At 36.8% G+C, this 14,481-nt stretch overlaps 2 protein-coding genes and 1 long non-coding RNA gene across 3 annotated transcripts; 1 reads left to right on the forward strand and 2 right to left on the reverse strand.

Annotated features, from left to right (window-relative positions):
* Positions 1–146: 146 nt before the first annotated feature.
* Positions 147–8,009, reverse strand: LOC118645286. The gene is made up of 4 exons (XR_004963042.1): positions 6,915–8,009; positions 1,609–1,683; positions 828–1,026; positions 147–184 (listed from the first exon to the last, which is right to left on the reverse strand). It is a non-coding gene; the product is annotated as an uncharacterized LOC118645286 (long non-coding RNA).
* A 748-nt stretch (positions 8,010–8,757) lies between these two features.
* Positions 8,758–11,012, forward strand: LOC105829999 (DNA-binding protein RFXANK). The gene is made up of 5 exons (XM_012669101.3): positions 8,758–9,491; positions 9,674–9,806; positions 9,897–10,117; positions 10,184–10,331; positions 10,405–11,012. Exons 1-5 carry the CDS (start codon positions 9,219–9,221, stop codon positions 10,470–10,472), a joined length of 843 nt encoding a protein of 280 aa, XP_012524555.1. The 5' UTR covers positions 8,758–9,218; the 3' UTR covers positions 10,473–11,012.
* On the reverse strand, positions 10,817–13,713 carry LOC105828260 (coatomer subunit delta). The gene is made up of 8 exons (XM_012666507.3): positions 13,586–13,713; positions 13,354–13,393; positions 12,832–13,055; positions 12,351–12,742; positions 12,097–12,267; positions 11,703–12,016; positions 11,284–11,600; positions 10,817–11,205 (listed from the first exon to the last, which is right to left on the reverse strand). Exons 1-8 carry the CDS (start codon positions 13,586–13,588, stop codon positions 11,116–11,118), a joined length of 1,551 nt encoding a protein of 516 aa, XP_012521961.1. The 5' UTR covers positions 13,589–13,713; the 3' UTR covers positions 10,817–11,115.
* Positions 13,714–14,481: the final 768 nt, after the last annotated feature.

The following is a 14,481-nucleotide window of genomic DNA, read 5'->3' on the forward strand; positions in this document are numbered from 1 at the left end:
CAATACTGACAGATACAGCAAGGAACAGAACCAATATTTTATCTCGCATCACGTTTATCACATATCATTTTGTTCCACATATACATGATAAAAATTCATTCACCGATTGCTGTCGCTGCTCCTGCTGCTGCTGCTGCTACTGCTACATTCTTTTTCCGGAATACCGAGAAATTATAATAGTAAACTGTAACACACAGATTTTCACGTGATTGTAATTGAGACAGCTCGAGTTGAAAACTTTTCTATCAAGAAATAATAAGAGTGGCAGCAAATTATTTTAAAACTTTTCTTTCTCTCTTTACAGATATACGCGTTTACTGCATTGTAAAATACTTCAATCTAATTGGTGGTTGTTAGGATTGGGGAAGAAATGCTCCCACACGATAGTCTACATTCGTTTAACACAACCGTCATTATTTTATAATATACATATAATCATGTAAATGTGAAATACGATACAGTAAGAATGATTTGAATAAGTAATTTTTTCAAACGTTACATTATTTGCAATGTATTACACAATAGCGGAAAGGATTTCGATTTTTGAAACATGAATACATAAAATATTAATATATTGCTTTAATTTATCCATTAATAAAAAAGTTATTAAAGATAAATATAGATTTTTAAAAATGATTAAACTACAAGTTATACCTTTCTATATATAATTTGATATTATAGCAAAAATATATTTAAAAAGCAATCAACATTTTAAAAAATTATTCTCGATAACTGAATAATCAGATAAATTTACAGTAATTAATAAATATTACAAACTAATGTTAGTAAGTATTTTTAATACTTTAATATTTATTTTTAATGCTTACTGTTGTTTTTCATAAAAACATTAGGGTCATATGTGAAGCTGCTCTCTTCTAGTGGATCACCGCAACTTGCGTGTTCACCTTGCGTGTTTGCAAGTTTATTATGGTTTTTATACTCCACCTTTGGAACTGGGCAATTAGATCTTCCTTTATTATTTGCGCGGTATTGGGTCGTGCCATTGCAAGGACATCGTCAGTTACCCTAAAATATTTTAATAATTAAACTGAATTTAGATTGAAAACTGATATAAAAGCTGGCAGCATGTGACAACAAATTTCTGACTACCTATTTTAATTATTCATGTTGATGCAATAGAATGTATATTAATATGCTATATATCTAAATTCTAAATAAATCTTTGGTACTGTTGAAGTTGAGCGATGCTTTAACAAAATGTCAATAACTAGACGATTCAAATATATTATAGTGCGCGTCTTTAAGTCGACATAAATTATCAGATGAGTTAGAAATGTACCGAGTAATATTCAACGTTTAGGACTTGTATAAAAGAATGAGTACATATTATGAAAATAATTGTAGATGTTTATATATTATTACCCAAGTTAATAATTAATACTTCTTAAAGGTCTATTATATGTTTTGTTATTCTTAAACGTTTGTTCGATATAAAAGTTGTTTAAAGTTACTTTTTTATTAAGTGTTTAAGAAACAGTAAGCCTATTGTTGTTGACAAAACTTAATTTATGCTTGTAAAGTATCACTAATATCATTCTTTTTATTTTTAAAATTTTATCAAAATTTAATAAATGTCTGTGTGCTCACCAATGCGAAAAGATGTTCCATATTGCCATGTGGACAGCCGGCCACGTTTTCGGATTTTCATACTTGCATCTGGACCTACCACAAAAAATGACGCACTGTAAAGCTTGCGGTGTGAATCTTCGCAAATTTTCGGACAACTTATTGTATCCCGCTTGAACTTCGCATGCATTTAATTGCGATTCTTGAAGTTCCGCCGGGACCAATGAGCTCACATCCATTCTACAATCGAAAAAAAATCCGAGTAAAAATTTTTTCTTTAATAAAAATTTTGGGCGAGATTACGAAAATTACAATAAATTTATAAACTTAAAGCACAAAGAATTTTAAAACCTAAAACATTTTTATTGTGTACTTTGGCATAAGCAACAATTGTGAGTCGATATATAATTTTTCTGGATGCATTTTATCTGAAGTTACAATATATTTTTTACGTAATTTATATAATTTGTAATTATTTTATATAATTCATATAATTTATACAATTAAATGTAACACAAGTAGGGGAATTTTTAAGATTTATAAGAACTTTTTTTATTTTTTGGAGCATGGTACAATATGTATAAATATATAATTTATACATTTGCGAAAATATTTACGCGCTTATTATCCATCTCATAACCATGCACGAAAATAACGATTGTTTTTATTAATCACTCTCGTTTATCGATTATCAACCCGAACTACACGCGAAAAGAATTTAACGTACTGACTGATGTGTAAAAAGAAAAAAAGCACCTAACGCGATAAGGCAAGCGCATAGTGACTGGCAGTCCCGCTACTATAACGTCACTTTATCTGTTATCATAATATGTAGAGATAATATTTAAGAGATAAAGTTTATGGACCGTTTGACCGTCCAGTTGACGTCACGTCTCAGTCCGAACTTTGCCTGTGTACGAATGCCGAGTAACTATCGTGAACAAAAAATTTATTTTATTAATTAATTAATTATTAAAACGCACGGAAATGGTCGGGGCTATGTGAGAACTAGCGGAAACTGTCGTAAGAATAATAATTGAAATTGTTTGCACTTCACGTTCTCGCGAATGCGGTGCCGACGGTCGGAATAAAATATGATGAAAAATAATTAATTGACAAAAACTGTTAGTAAAACGCATGGAATAAGTCGGAACTGTGCGAGAACTATTGAGAACTGTCAAAAAAAGTGATCGAAACTGTTTGCACTTTGCGCGTCTCGCGAATACTGTGCCGACGGTAGGAGAAAAAAATTCGATCATTATTCTAACGACAGTTTTTGATAGTTCTCACATAGCCCCAACCATTTCCATGCGTTCTAATATATAACTTTGTTATTTAATTATTTTTCAAAATTTTTTTCTCCTGCCGTCGGCACCGCATTCGCGAGAGATGAAGTGCAAACAATTTCGATTATTTTTTGACAGTTCTCAATAGTTCTCGCATAGTTCCGACATATTCCATGCGTTTTAATAACAATTCCGTCAATTAATTATTTTTTAACAATTTTCCATTTCGACTTCCGTCGGAATCTGTTTGCGCCTCATGCCTCTGCTGAATGCAGTGACAGGAGTCGGAATGGAAAATTGTTTAAAAATAATTAATTAACGGAATTGTTATTAAAACGCATAAAATAGGTCGAAACTGTGCGAGAACTATTGAGAACTGTCAAAAAAAGACATTGTTTGCACTTTGCGCGTCTCGCGAATACAGTGTCGACGGCAAGAGAAAAAAATTTTGAAAAATAATTAAATAACAAAATTATTTATTAGAACGCATGGAAATGGTCGGGGCTTTGTGAGAACTAGCGAAAACTGTCGCAAGAATAATGATTGAAACTGTTTGCACTTTACGCGTCTCGCGAATATTGTGCCGACGGTAGGAGAAAAAAATTCAATCATTATTCTAACGACAGTTTTTGATAGTTCTCACATAGCCCCGACCATTTCCATGCGTTCTAATAAATAATTTTGTTATTTAATTATTTTTCAAAATTTCTTTCTCCTGCCGTCGGCACCGCATTTGCGAGAAATGAAGTGCAAACAATTTCGATTATTTTTTGACAGTTCTCAATAGTTCTCGCATAGTTCCGACTTATTCCATGCGTTTTAATAACAATTCCGTCAATTAATTATTTTTTAACAATTTTCCATTTCGACTTCCGTCGGAATCTGTTTGCGCCTCATGCCTCTGCTGAATGCAGTGACAGGAGTCGGAATGGAAAATTGTTTAAAAATAATTAATTAACGGAATTGTTATTAAAACGCATAAAATAGGTCGAAACTGTGCGAGAACTATTGAGAACTGTCAAAAAAAGACATTGTTTGCACTTTGCGCGTCTCGCGAATACAGTGTCGACGGCAAGAGAAAAAAATTTTGAAAAATAATTAAATAACAAAATTATTTATTAGAACGCATGGAAATGGTCGGGGCTTTGTGAGAACTAGCGAAAACTGTCGTAAGAATAATGATTGAAACTGTTTGCACTTTACGCGTCTCGCGAATATTGTGCCGACGGTAGGAGAAAAAAATTCAATCATTATTCTAACGACAGTTTTTGATAGTTCTCACATAGCCCCGACCATTTCCATGCGTTCTAATAAATAATTTTGTTATTTAATTATTTTTCAAAATTTCTTTCTCCTGCCGTCGGCACCGCATTTGCGAGAAATGAAGTGCAAACAATTTCGATTATTTTTTGACAGTTCTCAATAGTTCTCGCATAGTTCCGACTTATTCCATGCGTTTCAATAACAATTCCGTCAATTAATTATTTTTTAACAATTTTCCATTTCGACTTCCGTCGGAATCTGTTTGCGCCTCATGCCTCTGCTGAATGCAGTGACAGGAGTCGGAATGGAAAATTGTTTAAAAATAATTAATTAACGGAATTGTTATTAAAACGCATAAAATAGGTCGAAACTGTGCGAGAACTATTGAGAACTGTCAAAAAAAGACATTGTTTGCACTTTGCGCGTCTCGCGAATACAGTGTCGACGGCAAGAGAAAAAAATTTTGAAAAATAATTAAATAACAAAATTATTTATTAGAACGCATGGAAATGGTCGGGGCTTTGTGAGAACTAGCGAAAACTGTCGTAAGAATAATGATTGAAACTGTTTGCACTTTACGCGTCTCGCGAATATTGTGCCGACGGTAGGAGAAAAAAATTCAATCATTATTCTAACGACAGTTTTTGATAGTTCTCACATAGCCCCGACCATTTCCATGCGTTCTAATAAATAATTTTGTTATTTAATTATTTTTCAAAATTTCTTTCTCCTGCCGTCGGCACCGCATTTGCGAGAAATGAAGTGCAAACAATTTCGATTATTTTTTGACAGTTCTCAATAGTTCTCGCATAGTTCCGACTTATTCCATGCGTTTCAATAACAATTCCGTCAATTAATTATTTTTTAACAATTTTCCATTTCGACTTCCGTCGGAATCTGTTTGCGCCTCATGCCTCTGCTGAATGCAGTGACAGGAGTCGGAATGGAAAATTGTTTAAAAATAATTAATTAACGGAATTGTTATTAAAACGCATAAAATAGGTCGAAACTGTGCGAGAACTATTGAGAACTGTCAAAAAAAGACATTGTTTGCACTTTGCGCGTCTCGCGAATACAGTGTCGACGGCAAGAGAAAAAAATTTTGAAAAATAATTAAATAACAAAATTATTTATTAGAACGCATGGAAATGGTCGGGGCTTTGTGAGAACTAGCGAAAACTGTCGTAAGAATAATGATTGAAACTGTTTGCACTTTACGCGTCTCGCGAATATTGTGCCGACGGTAGGAGAAAAAAATTCAATCATTATTCTAACGACAGTTTTTGATAGTTCTCACATAGCCCCGACCATTTCCATGCGTTCTAATAAATAATTTTGTTATTTAATTATTTTTCAAAATTTCTTTCTCCTGCCGTCGGCACCGCATTTGCGAGAAATGAAGTGCAAACAATTTCGATTATTTTTTGACAGTTCTCAATAGTTCTCGCATAGTTCCGACTTATTCCATGCGTTTCAATAACAATTCCGTCAATTAATTATTTTTTAACAATTTTCCATTTCGACTTCCGTCGGAATCTGTTTGCGCCTCATGCCTCTGCTGAATGCAGTGACAGGAGTCGGAATGGAAAATTGTTTAAAAATAATTAATTAACGGAATTGTTATTAAAACGCATAAAATAGGTCGAAACTGTGCGAGAACTATTGAGAACTGTCAAAAAAAGACATTGTTTGCACTTTGCGCGTCTCGCGAATACAGTGTCGACGGCAAGAGAAAAAAATTTTGAAAAATAATTAAATAACAAAATTATTTATTAGAACGCATGGAAATGGTCGGGGCTTTGTGAGAACTAGCGAAAACTGTCGTAAGAATAATGATTGAAACTGTTTGCACTTTACGCGTCTCGCGAATATTGTGCCGACGGTAGGAGAAAAAAATTCAATCATTATTCTAACGACAGTTTTTGATAGTTCTCACATAGCCCCGACCATTTCCATGCGTTCTAATAAATAATTTTGTTATTTAATTATTTTTCAAAATTTCTTTCTCCTGCCGTCGGCACCGCATTTGCGAGAAATGAAGTGCAAACAATTTCGATTATTTTTTGACAGTTCTCAATAGTTCTCGCATAGTTCCGACTTATTCCATGCGTTTTAATAACAATTTTGTCAATTAATTATTTTTTAACAATTTTTCATTCCAACTCCCGTCGGAATCTGTTTGCACCTCATACCTCTGCTGAATGCAGTGACAGGAGTCAAAATGGAAAATTGTTTAAAAATAATTAATTAACGGAATTGTTATTAAAATGCACGAAATAGGTCGAAACTGTGCGAGAACTATTGAGAACTGTCAAAAAAAAGTGATCGAAACTGTTTGCACTTTGCGCGTCTCGCGAATGCGGTGCCGACGGTCGAAATAAAATATGTTGAAAAATATTTAATTAATAAAATTAATTAATAAAATGAATGGAATAAGTCGGAACTGTGCGAGAACTATTGAGAACTGTAAAAAAATAACCGAAATTGTTTGGACTTCACGCCACTCGCGAATGCGGTGTCGACGGACGGAATAAAATATGTTGAAAAATAATTGTTTAATAAAACTGTTAGTAAAATGTGTACCCCGGGGCCATTATATCCCATCAAATAGTTGAAAGATTTTGTTACTCGCATGATTGCGAGTGTAAAATTTTAAGATCGCGAGTATGCGAGTAAAAAAATTTTTCAACTATCTGTTGGAGTATAATGTACTAGATAACAAGATAATGGCGCGCTGTGGACGGGCAGACAAAAGTATTACTAAAATAATGTACTTACTGCTCTCGTTCGCAGCGATCGTCCTGAAGCAGAGAGGGAGGCAACGGCGAAGATAATCCTGAAGCAGCGATAATCCTGAGGAAGGCAATGACGATGCACTTCACACCGCACACACACACACACACTCACACACACACACACGAGGCGATCGCGATATTCTTTTTCGATAGACGAGCAGCGTACATGTTCACTCCCGAAGCTTCGCGATACAACTGACCCACCGACCCCCTCTCGTCAGGCAACTGAGCTCAGTCCGCGCGGACTGCCCGGAACCGTTGAAGCGTTTGAAAGAGGGAAGGAGAGAATAGTAGGCGGAGCTAGTAGCTGATTGGCTACCGTGAGTCGCCGGACTCGGGATTTCGCGGAAAAGGGGAGATAATCGCTTCTTGGAAATCGTCGATTTCCGAGAAGTTTCCGCTTCGATGCTTCGGGTAATCGTTTCTCGGAATTCGTCGAGGGGACTGGCGCCTGAGTGGCGCCTCGCTTTTTTTTGACGACGAAAAAAACTTCGGACAAGCATCCCGGAGCCTCGACGATTTCCGAGAAGCGATTATCCGAAGCATCGAAGCGGAAGCCTCGCTTTTTTTCGATGACGGAAAAAACTTTGGACAAGCGTTTGCACTTAAAATCAAATAGGCCGAACGCGATTTTCGAGGAATCCTATTCAATCACTATTTTCGTTTACATGAAAAAAAATTTACTTACAATTAGAACTTAAAACAGTGGTATGCTGTGTGACTTCACGAAACGAAACCCGAAAAAAGCACCAAGAATCGAGGCTAAACTAAACAGAAGTAAATCAATTTGCTCCTAGAGTTTTGTATCTCTGTATGATTGCGCGACAATTAGTAAAGTTTCATTATTGGCACGATCGACATTCTACCGAACGGATTGCGTATCCTCCTCGAGCGAATACGCGCACATGAAAACTTTGCCCGGAACGAAAATTCAAGGCGTACAAAACTCTAGGAGCGAATAGATTTACTTCTGTTCAGTGTGTCTTAACGTGCCGTACTTTTAACGTATTTTTCCAAATGTAACGGTCGCGCCAAGTGAAATTCTTGCGCGCGGTTTACGTTTTACTCGTGTGTGATATATTATCCATAATATCGGGAGTGCCGAATAAAGTATCGTGTGCAGTTCGAGAATAGCAGGATGATGTCAGTAGAAAGCGGCATCCATGGATCGAGCGACTCGGTATTAAATATACTATTTTTTCAAGTGATACATTTCTTTACCTGCTTTTGTGTTTGAGTTTAGGAATAATATTTATCAAATTTTCAGAATCAAAACCGGAAAAAAAATGTAGCAGTAGCAGCAGCAGCATCAGCAACAGGAGCAGCGACAGCAATCGGTGAGTGAATTTTTATGAAATCTATTAATTGAATTTATATCATGTATATGTGGTATTGCACATTTATAGAACACGATTATGCACATTTGCATAAAACTGATTTAAAATATGAATGCATATAATTGTAAAATTTACGGGTATGGCATGAAACAGAACCAAATAAACGTGGACATAGCATAGAAGAGACCCAAAAAGTTATGCACATTATCTACGGGATTCATAGATATTTGACTACATATATAGTTCAATGTGCACATTTTGTGCACATAAACGCGGTGACCGCTTTCAGGTTCCTCTCAGTTCCTCTCTGATATAAGCATATATGAGATGGCACGAAATTAAATTCGGAATAACAAATGAGCGATTCGTTATTTCGAGAATTTCCAGTCTCTGATTTAAACGATTTTTATCTCTGGTTGTTCGTTTGCGTTCGAAAATCGATATAAATTATAGATACGGTGGCAACCGACTACGTTCTAGAATCCTGCGATCTGCACTTCGGACCCCGCGATATAAGTAAATCATACAAATTAAATCTACCATCGTCGACACGCATGTGCCGCAATATTTAAAATGTACGTGGCTTCGAAACGCGCGCACGAGCCACTCGTTTGCATCGGTTCGCATATTTTCTGTCGTAAATATAATATTTATGCAGGCGATATTCATCGCCGCATTTAATTAAGCATTTAGTGAAGCAATATCGGTCAACCGGGTATGTGTGTGAGAATGCCGATTGAATTCTACGTCTTCTGACGCGGAGTGTTCTCAACCTCGAAGTGACACATTCTTAACCTCAAAAATGGCGCGAATACAGCTTTCTGCGATTTAATAAGGAATTTCTTACTCTCGCGTCTGACTAATCTGGTGACGTCATAAAAAACGAAACTGGCCCGCACGGTGCATCTCGCGCGTCGTTCGTGCGGACTGAAATTTATGTTCCGCCAGCTATGGAGAATCAGGTCCACTCGGAGTTAACTATGAAGAAGGAGCGAGAGGATGAGGATGAGATAAAGGAGGAGGAAGGTCGGTGCTCCGCCGAAAGCGAGAAGAGCGTCACCCCTGACGGGTCGGCGATCGGGATACGGCCGAAGCCTCTGATTTGCAAGCCGGAGAACGTCAATTGCAAGTCCGAGCCGATCGAGACGAAATGGGCACCAGGACACTGGGCGCCAGGAGCGTGGCAAGACGCGACCAGGACCAGCGCGTTCCAACCGTACAAGGTACACCTTCCGCAGCCTCCCCCCTGAACTCCGCGGGACGCCGTCGCTACCGACCTCAGGACTCGGGGGATTCGTCTGTCGCGAATTAATCGCGGAATCCACCGTCGATGCTCTTGTCCGTAGGTCATAGAAGCGCTTTGTATTTTATAGCTGAATATAAGATCTATTTTGTCTATTTGTAGCCACCCACCCTACTCACGAATCTGCAAAGGGGTAATACTCAGACGCAGATACACCAGCTCTATGTCGGCAACGATATCACGTTTCACACCTTAGCAGGTCAAGGGGAACTTACGTCAGATCAAATACATTCAAGTAAATTGCATGTTATATACCTTATTTTCTTTCTTATTGACGTACATACAAATATTGTTGTAGAAGAACTCATCTTTATGTTGCGCACAGATTCAGTAGATATGACCGATGAAAAGGGCCTAACAGGATTGATGTGGGCAAGTGCTTATGGACAATTAGGTAGTGCCAGACAATTGCTCAAAAGAGGAGCCAATATAAATCGTTGTGGACCAAAACAACAGACCAGTCTGCATTTAGCGGCCGCCTACGGTCATCACGATGTCGTCAAATTGTTGTTAAGTCACGGTGCTGATCCTAATGCATGTGATGAGGTATGCATATACTTATCCAAATAAAAACTTAACATCTAACATTGTATAATGACATTTCTGTTGTAGGACGGTAATACTCCGTTAATATATGGAGCATATTGTGATCATCCACACGTGTGCTATGAATTGTTAACAAAGGGTGCGGATGTAACGTTTACTAATGCCTCAAATACAAGTGCTTATAAAGCGGCAATCATGAATAATTCAATGAATGGTAGGCGTTTTCTCTTCAGAATTATATAAAATATATTTATAAAATAGTTAATTTGATTTTTATTAATTTGCAGCTAAAGCGGTTATTGAAAATCATTTGATACCACAAATTATAAGCAATATATCAATGGATGAATTATAGCGATACTTGTACATTAAACTATAATAATTTGTATATATATATATATATATATATATATATATATATATTCTATAAATTATATATATATATATTTCTATAAATTATAAATATTAGGAAGTAGTTGTATATTCTCACCATTTACTGCAAGAGAAAAATTTAACAAAATTCTAATAAGATGGCAATTCATAGTGTAAATACTTCTCGAGACGAGGTACATGAATTTACGAATGGATAACAAAATTTGATATATATATATTTGGTAATAATACAATCCTCTGCAGGAGTTATTGCAATACTAAAATATATGTATTGAGTAGAAAGTAAATATATGATAAATTGGTGTGTATGAATCATAACCAAGTTTTATCCAATTAAAATAGATCTTTTTTTTTTTACAAATATGTATATAAGTATTCGGCACCGGACAGCTATTAAAGAGCATATTAAATTTATACATGTACATAAATGTAGTAAACGACATATATCAATGTTCAATGTAAGGAATGGCTATATGGCAATAAAACAAAAATTCAAATAGCAGTCAATCCTGCTTGTTGATCATAACATTATGCCTTCTCACTGAACTGTGCCTATTTTTATATTTCTTATATGTGTAAATATTTTATCTATTATCTATAATGTCTTATACAACTTCATAATTATCAGTGAAGAACACAGTTTCTACAGAATACTTAACTGGGCTCTCATCTTCTACGAGCAAAACTTCGCTAATCTGGAAAATAAAAATAATTATTTTACATTGTATAATATAGTTTATGTGCAACATGCAGAAATCCATGTGATTTTATACCTTAATTTTGGCATACGACGTTTTAGACGTAAACGAAATGTGAAGTGGGAAAAAATCTGCAGGTGTAGAGGACGGAGCTGAAAATTCCATAGAGCCTGATTTCGTTGAAGCATCGATCACTGGCAGAGACCAAACTAACGTATTTCGTCGTGCCTCGTGCGTATACTGTCCGTCGCATTCACTGACGATAGGATTGCATCCAATAGGTAGGGGAATATTAATTTGGACATCGTTCAACTCTAGATCAGCTTGCTCCAATTCGTATTCAATATTCACGTCGCAACCGCCTTCTCCGTTTTCAGAAGGCCAACAGTTTACTGTTAGGAATAAATAATTAAATGTATATACCCATAAAAACAGACTAAAAAAAAAGTAAAAATCAAGTAAAATCGTATGCAAAGTTATTGTTGTTGCCTTACTTGAAATTGGTAATGCCGTTTCATCTTGGGCTTGAAAACGCCATTTCAGCACACCAACATCAGTGTTCAAGGGAAATGGTTTCGTAGGTACTTTCAGACCTATCTGCCCATGCGCTCTGAACAATTCTTTATCCACGTTTGGATGAGTTTGTAACTGTATTCCTCTCGTGTCGCTGTTTTCGACTTGCACGCGAATGCGTCCCCATTTCTCGTCGGAGATGTGTAAAGTTACCAAACCATGCAATTCGAAGTTTTGTAAACCTCCATCTCGGCCAACGCGTATATTTAGTCGCTCTTCTTGTCTCAAATGAACCCTTTTGATAGAAATGCATTTGAGTGTGTCTGTTCGCGAATAATTTTAAAACTTCTACATATCGTCAATATAACAACATACAATTCTGTGTTAATTATCTGAGGAGTGATTTGCGTTAATTTTGTCCCAGGAGCAGCGAGAGGTCCTGATACGACATTCTCTCCTTCCTCCTTTAATTGATCGACAAACGAGTCTACATCGCGAGACTTGCCACCCAATTTCATTGCACCTGGTCCAGCATTTGTTGGTTTCCTGATAAAAATATTGTTTATAGTAAAAGCATATAATAAAATACCACAAATACAATTGCAATTAAGATTAAAAACTCATCATACTGCTTGGGTTTGTAAGAAGGTTTAACTGGTTCAGGCATAAAGCAAGCTGTGTCACCAACAGCCGGAATAGATGGGGGAATGCTACCGCTTCCATATCCTCCACCAAATCCAGGACTTTTAACTCCACCCTTCTTGTTAGCTTCCATCATTCTCTGCCTCTGCAATTCCTTGGCCTTCTCACGCATTTTATTCTTAGCTTCCCGCTCCTGTGTCATTCGCACTGCTTGATAGACCTTCTCCTCATGTGAATCCATCTCTACAAAGGTTCTGATTTGTGCTAAATTGACATTCTCTCTATATCCTAGCGCAACTATCTCGTCAAATGCAAATATCAAATTGAATGCATTTTCAGCTATTTCAACTTCATCCATTGAGCTGCAATATTCTGGAATCTGTAGGATACAAATGTCACTGTGTATAAACCTAACTTATATACAATATATTTTGACAAGTATTCACGAGGATCGATATATGTACTTACTACTCTTGCAAAGAGCTTCAATGTCGCCAAGTCTTCCAAAATATTGCTGGCCTTAGTCGTGATAAGCAGCATGTATACTTTCTCAAGGGGTTGATAAACGTACCTAACAGATTCCGTTTCCACGAATGTATGTTGTTTACCTGGGCTCATTAGTTTTGGAAATGCAGCAAGTAGGCCTTCTATTCTCGCCTTCGTCATTTCAACGAACTGCCGGGAGATCATGGCTAGAAAAATAATGCAAACCACAATGATGAAGCGGTAGTAGCAAATAATAATTTTCAAGTTGTTCCATTCTATATTCGGTAAAGAGGTTTGAGAAAGCAGAAAATTACGCGACTTTCTCTTACAACCGACTGACCGACCGATGCCCGTGGTCTCTTATTAATACGGATTACAGATACGTGGTAAGAGATATCATGTGATTGTATCAACGCAGCCGGGCGACAGGTATCGAAGATACGAGACACGCATACGCGACGCGTGTACACGACGTAACACACAAGGACATCTCTGCGAACTCACTTTTCCCGGCTTTGGTGCATACCGCGGCGGCGATGAGTACCTGGAAAAGAAAAAGAGAGCGATGTTGCATACATTCGGTCGAAGACAGTTGCGGAATTAAATGCCTCGGCGGTCGCACACTGCTAAATGGATGACATCTGCGGACGATGTCACACGGGCAGCAGCTTCGCCGCTTCGGGACTTCCCGTTTCGGGGGGACGAGATTTTGACGGCGCGGGAGACGATCACTTACCATCTTGGCGAGCGATTCCGCAACAGGCTCCCTGTACGCCGTGCAGATTTAGATTTTTAATCTAAACGTGCTCCCTGTCGTACAAGCCGATCCGCTATCCACATCACAGTTCACACATATACAAATACACAGAGAAGGCGAACAGAGGGCGCGCTGTGCTGACGTGTGCCATGATGAAAGACGTGAAAAACGTTTCGCCATGAATTACGATAGTTGTGTAGTCGCTCTCGAAAATCACCGACCGGCACTCGTAGATCACGTGGGCGATGACGCGATCTTGTCAAACGTCATCCAATCACATCGCCGGAAGATACGGTATATTTGTAGTTTGTGCATTGTCCAGAAACAAATACCTTGTTAGTAATAAAAAGAGAAAAAAAAGGAAGAATGACATACAAAGCGTGAAAATCCTCGATATTACTTTAATTAATACGAAATTATTAGTGAGCTGTTTTATCAATTTTAAATTTTATTTTAAAATAATTAACTGCATTTGTTTTTGTATTGCGTTTACTTACAAATAATTGATAAAAAATGCATTATATTAGGAAAGTTGTGATATAAAAGCGCTAAATTATAAATTGTTAAAATTTTAATCGAGTGCGCGAAATCTAAAAAAATCTGCAATATCTGTAAAACTTGACTTGATTTCGAAAGTACACGGTAGAGGACACCACCGAACAAAATAGATGCGGTTTCTGGAAGAAGCGGATAATCCTTTCCCATCTTCACATCGGTGAAAGGATTATGCTATTCGTGTAAAGATTATTAAAAGGCAAACGATACATGTAATTATACGTTCTAAGTCTGACAGATATTAAATTGATCAGCTGTACTTCTTGTGAATCTCTTAATTTTAATATTGCACGATTAGTTGAAAACTTCATCAATTTTAT

The sequence above is a fragment of the Monomorium pharaonis genome, chromosome 4 (assembly GCF_013373865.1).
Source record: "Monomorium pharaonis isolate MP-MQ-018 chromosome 4, ASM1337386v2, whole genome shotgun sequence".
Classification (NCBI taxonomy): domain Eukaryota; kingdom Metazoa; phylum Arthropoda; class Insecta; order Hymenoptera; family Formicidae; genus Monomorium; species Monomorium pharaonis.

Excerpts from the sequence above, each read along its gene's own strand:
- LOC105829999 (XM_012669101.3), top strand. The coding sequence starts at position 9,219 with ATGGAGAATCAGGTCCACTCGGAGTTAACTATGAAGAAGGAGCGAGAG. Across the intron at positions 9,492-9,673 it reads GCGCGTTCCAACCGTACAAG|CCACCCACCCTACTCACGAA; the intron begins GTACACCTTCCG and ends GTCTATTTGTAG. Across the intron at positions 9,807-9,896 it reads GTCAGATCAAATACATTCAA|ATTCAGTAGATATGACCGAT; the intron begins GTAAATTGCATG and ends TGTTGCGCACAG.
- LOC105828260 (XM_012666507.3), bottom strand. Across the intron at positions 12,017-12,096 it reads CAGATAATTAACACAGAATT|GGTTCATTTGAGACAAGAAG; the intron begins GTATGTTGTTAT and ends TTCTATCAAAAG. Across the intron at positions 11,206-11,283 it reads CGTCGTATGCCAAAATTAAG|ATTAGCGAAGTTTTGCTCGT; the intron begins GTATAAAATCAC and ends TTTATTTTCCAG.